Source organism: Heptranchias perlo, chromosome 14 (genome assembly GCF_035084215.1).
Source record: "Heptranchias perlo isolate sHepPer1 chromosome 14, sHepPer1.hap1, whole genome shotgun sequence".
NCBI classification, from domain to species: domain Eukaryota; kingdom Metazoa; phylum Chordata; class Chondrichthyes; order Hexanchiformes; family Hexanchidae; genus Heptranchias; species Heptranchias perlo.
The window spans coordinates 47,583,620-47,588,068 of NC_090338.1; the positions used below are offsets into that span (position 1 = coordinate 47,583,620).

Sequence of the window (4,449 nt, forward strand, 5' to 3'; positions counted from 1 at the left end):
ATTATCCACTCAGAACGAGTCGTACTTCTTTGAATATCAGCACGAAATATCAGTGTTTTAATCTAACCTTTATATCAAATTTATAAATTCGAAAAAAGATATCCTAGTTAGCTTTAAAGAAATTGAAACGGCACACACGACCCTTCCTTTGCATTGGCTCACTTGAGTTTTTTTTTAAAGTTGGATTTCTTTGAAATTGCGCGCATATACGGTCAGAATAATTTCACTGGAAAAGTTGGCAGGTAAATTCATACTGATATCGTGACTATTGCATTACCTCATTTGTTGTTTACAGTGCAATAAAATTACGTTGAAGAGTAGGTATTGTTGATCCTATGCCTCCTAATTTCAACTGAGGCTGAAGGTTAAGGCAGAGCATTCTCCGCGCATCAAAATTAGCGTGTAAACTAATTAGTAAACGAATAAATTGATGAGCAAACAGATCTATTACTCCAAGTGAATCAAAAGCAAAATACTGCAGATGCTGGAAATCTGAAATAAAAAAAAGAAAATGCTGGAGAAGCTCAGCAAGTCAGGCAGCATCTGTAGAGAAAGAAACAGAGTTAACGTTTCAGGTAGAAGACCTTTGGTCAGAACTGGAAGATGTTAAGAGTTAAGTTTTTAAGCAAGTGCAGAGCCAGGGAAAGGGGGGGAAAAAAGAGAACAAAAGGGAAGGTCAGTGATAGGGTGGAGGGCAGGAGTGATTAAATGACAAAAGGTGCAAGGCGAGGAAGGTGGTAATGGGACAGGTCAAGAAACAAAAGATTGGTCAGAAGTAGCTGTAAATAGCAGCAGCAGAACCATTACCAGCACTAGCTGACCGAAAAAAATGGGAGCAGTGGTTATGATCTGAAGTTATTGAAATCAATGTTGAGTCTGGAAGGTTGTAAAGTGCCTAAACGAAAGATGAGGTGCTGTTCCTCGAGCTTACTTTGAGCTTCATTGGAACAGAGTAAGGTGCCGAGGACAGAGAGGTAGGAGTGAGAAGGGGAATCAAAATGGCAAGCGACCAGCAGGTCAGGGTCACGCTTATGGACAGAGCTCTAAGTGATTGCGTAAATCAGATAACTTCAGTTTAATCATTACAGAAGTTTCAAGACGCATGAAGTTTACAGTATATGGGATAGTTAAGTTTAAACATGCAAAACTTCGTGAATAACATATCACCAACTGATAAACAAATTATCAGAATCAATAGACTGCTCCCCTGAATCATGCGTGATTTAATAGCTGAGCTGCAGGTCGACTGGTGTTTGAGGTTACGTCACACTTTTTTTCCTATTAGTAGTTAAACAGGCGTGACGTGTCTCCCTGGCACACGTCAAGGACAAGGCGTGTCAGTTCCACCAGGCGCCGAGTGCGTCACAATGGTATCACGTGATAAAAACGCGTCAATTTCATTCACAAAGTCGTCCATAAAAAGGCAGACGGAGCAGCAGGGGCCACAATAAGGGTAAAACCCAGCATTGAAGTGAAAGCGCAAAGATACTCCAAGCAGCGAGATTTAAACGCCAGAAGAAGCGGCGCTGGCTTCTTGGGAATCAACTGTGTAAATCAGCAATTATGGTGATGATGGAAATCTCAAGTATTAACAAAGAAACTCTTGGACGGCTTCTGAACGAGGATTCTTCTAAATGTTTGTTGTTGGACTGCCGATCTTTCTTCGCCTTTAACGCTTCGCATATAGTGAATTCACTTAATGTGCGTTTTAGTACCATTGTTAAACGAAGGGCTAAAGGGACAATGGGGCTTGAACATATTGTACCTAACGAAGAGTCTCGCAATAGTTTAGTGTCCGGTCTTTATTCTGTAGTTGTTGTATTTGATGAAACGACCTATGAGTTTGATATGCTCAAAAAGGACAGCACGGTACTCCTGGCAGTTAATACGTTATGCAGAGAATCCTATGGGGCAAGGATTGTTTTTCTTCGAGGTAAGCAAATTGAATGTCAAAAATTCTCGTTACTGGTGTGTATCAGTGTGTTTACAGTAGATGTACCCATTACCGTTCGTTACCTAGAACGAAACAAAACGTCGGATATATCGCTAAACCATGTATAACCTTTTTAAAGTATAACAAAAAAAATTTGCTTATCTGGTGATCTTGTAGTTCCGTATTAAAATACTGTATTTGCATCATTAAACGAAGTACAACTTTAAATTTGAATATATGCGATGGTATTATATATATTGTTGAACCTTGTACCTGTGTGTATCGTTCATCGTACTAGAATAAGTTTGAAACTGATGTCTAGGGTTACAGTGGATTAACCGAGTATGCATTCTGTTTCATTTCAGGTGGCTATGAGGCGTTTTCTCCTGAATATCCAGAGTTTTGCACTAAACCTTTACCTCCTTCGGGGTTATCTCTACCTCTGAGCGTCAGCAGCCGCCCCAACAGTGCAGAGCCGGGCTGCAGTTCCTGCGACACTCCTCTATATGATCAGGTTAGTTCACAACTGGGAGGAAAATAAGAATTGATATAACTGTGGTTCAACATTGAAGTTTATTACCCAACACTTCAAAATAAAGGCTATTTTAATGTAGATACTGTATGAGAAAACGATTAATTTAGTTCAATATTATAACGTAGAAAGTAATCTATTAATGGAAACGTTGGCTTCAGGCTCACAAAAAAAAACGAAATATCATACGGTTTTATTTGGAAACTAACGGGTGATATGTTCTCTTCTCCGTAGGGTGGACCCGTAGAAATCCTTCCTTTCCTCTACCTCGGCAGTGCCTATCATGCTTCAAGGAAGGACATGCTGGACGCCCTGGGGATCACGGCCCTGATCAATGTCTCTGCCAACTGCCCGAATCACTTTGAGGGACATTATCAATATAAATCCATTCCTGTGGAGGACAGTCACAAAGCAAACATCAGCTCCTGGTTCCTCGAGGCCATTGAATTTATAGGTAAATTGGGCTCTTGCTTTTATTCATATCATGCACAGTCAGTTTCGCAAACAAACTTTAAAGACTTCATTATACTAAAAGCAGTACCATATATTTCTGATGCCATAAGAATCTTGCAGTAGATTATTAAAATACATACAATCAGCATTCTCCTACCATGTAAAATGCAGAGGGTGGGAATTTGACCTTCTCAATTACAATTTAGGTTTTACTTCATAAGCCATAAACACATGAGGGAGAAAGGAATAGAAGGATATGCTGATAGGATTAGTTGGAGGGAGGGAGAAGGCTCATGTGGAGCATAAACACCAGCATGGACCTGTTGGGCCGAATGGCCTGTTTGTGTGCTGTACGTTCTACGTAAAGCTTCAATCATAGTTGCCATCAGCCCATTTTTCTGAACATTTTAACAGTGGTCATACACATAGCTGAGGCTCCTTAATTTTTATACCAATTAGTAAAACCTATTCTAAACATTAACTGTAATTATTTCTTTTATATCTAGTCTTTGATATTGTTTTATATCCAGTCTCTGGTACTAAAGATCTGTTGTTTCTTTCAGATTCTGTAAAGAATACTGGTGGCAGGGTGTTTGTACATTGCCAAGCTGGGATCTCTCGATCGGCCACCATTTGCCTAGCTTATCTCATGAGGGCAAACCGGGTGAAGCTGGACGAAGCATTTGAGTTCGTTAAACAGCGCAGGAGCGTCATCTCCCCCAATTTCAGCTTCATGGGACAACTCTTGCAGTTTGAGTCTCAAGTATTAACCCCCTCGTGTTCGACAGAGGCTGCCAGTCCCTCAAAGAACCCCTCTGGAACTTCAACTCGATTTGTCTTTAATTTCCCTGTCTCCATGCCAGTCCGATCGGCAGCTAATTCCCTGAGTTATCTCCAGAGTCCTATCACCACGTCCCCTACGTACTGATCTATGCTGGAAAGACTGATTTTTTTTTAAAAGACTAAACAAAGTTCAATAAGCTGAAAGATCATGTTCATATCTTTTTTCAATGTACAGAAACTTGTCTATGATGGTTTCCAGACCAGAAGTTTGATATTGTTTTGAAGAACTGCAATACCTCAACCAGACCCTTGCACTGTGTCACATTCTGAAAACTGTCTGGGGGAGAATACAATCGGCGTTTTAGCACTTTTTTAATACTTTTTTAAATATTTGGCCGAACTCTTCGTGACAATTTATGCAGATTGCCAATTTGATAATTTATACAATTATTTATTTACATAATGGCCATTGTTTATTGTACAGTTATTTTGTAAACATCCAATAAAAATTTTTTTACGATGTTGCATGTAATGATCTATTTTATCGGTACCTATCTGGGTTGTTAATGATACAACCCATATAGTCTGACTGGAATGCTTATCACCAGATTGTGTTCCAAGATTTCCAGACTTTATCCTGCAGACGTTAACAATAGATAAGAACAAGCTGCAGATAACAACTTGCATTTATCTATTGCCTTTTAATGTAGTAAAATGGCACTTCACAGCATTCCTATCAAACAAAATT

The 4,449-nt window shown here is 39.5% G+C and overlaps 1 protein-coding gene across 1 annotated transcript; it reads left to right on the forward strand.

Annotated features, from left to right (window-relative positions):
- The first annotated feature begins 1,437 nt into the window (after positions 1 to 1,437).
- Positions 1,438 to 4,221, forward strand: dusp1 (dual specificity phosphatase 1). The gene is made up of 4 exons (XM_067996407.1): positions 1,438 to 1,933; positions 2,299 to 2,447; positions 2,700 to 2,919; positions 3,482 to 4,221. Exons 1-4 carry the CDS (start codon positions 1,564 to 1,566, stop codon positions 3,844 to 3,846), a joined length of 1,104 nt encoding a protein of 367 aa, XP_067852508.1. The 5' UTR covers positions 1,438 to 1,563; the 3' UTR covers positions 3,847 to 4,221.
- Positions 4,222 to 4,449: the final 228 nt, after the last annotated feature.

What these genes read in the sequence shown, in the direction of transcription:
- dusp1 (XM_067996407.1), top strand. Translation starts at nt 1,564, where the DNA reads ATGGTGATGATGGAAATCTCAAGTATTAACAAAGAAACTCTTGGACGG. An exon ending in AAGGATTGTTTTTCTTCGAG is followed by an intron (nt 1,934 to 2,298) that starts GTAAGCAAATTG and finishes GTTTCATTTCAG; the next exon opens with GTGGCTATGAGGCGTTTTCT. An exon ending in ACACTCCTCTATATGATCAG is followed by an intron (nt 2,448 to 2,699) that starts GTTAGTTCACAA and finishes TCTTCTCCGTAG; the next exon opens with GGTGGACCCGTAGAAATCCT.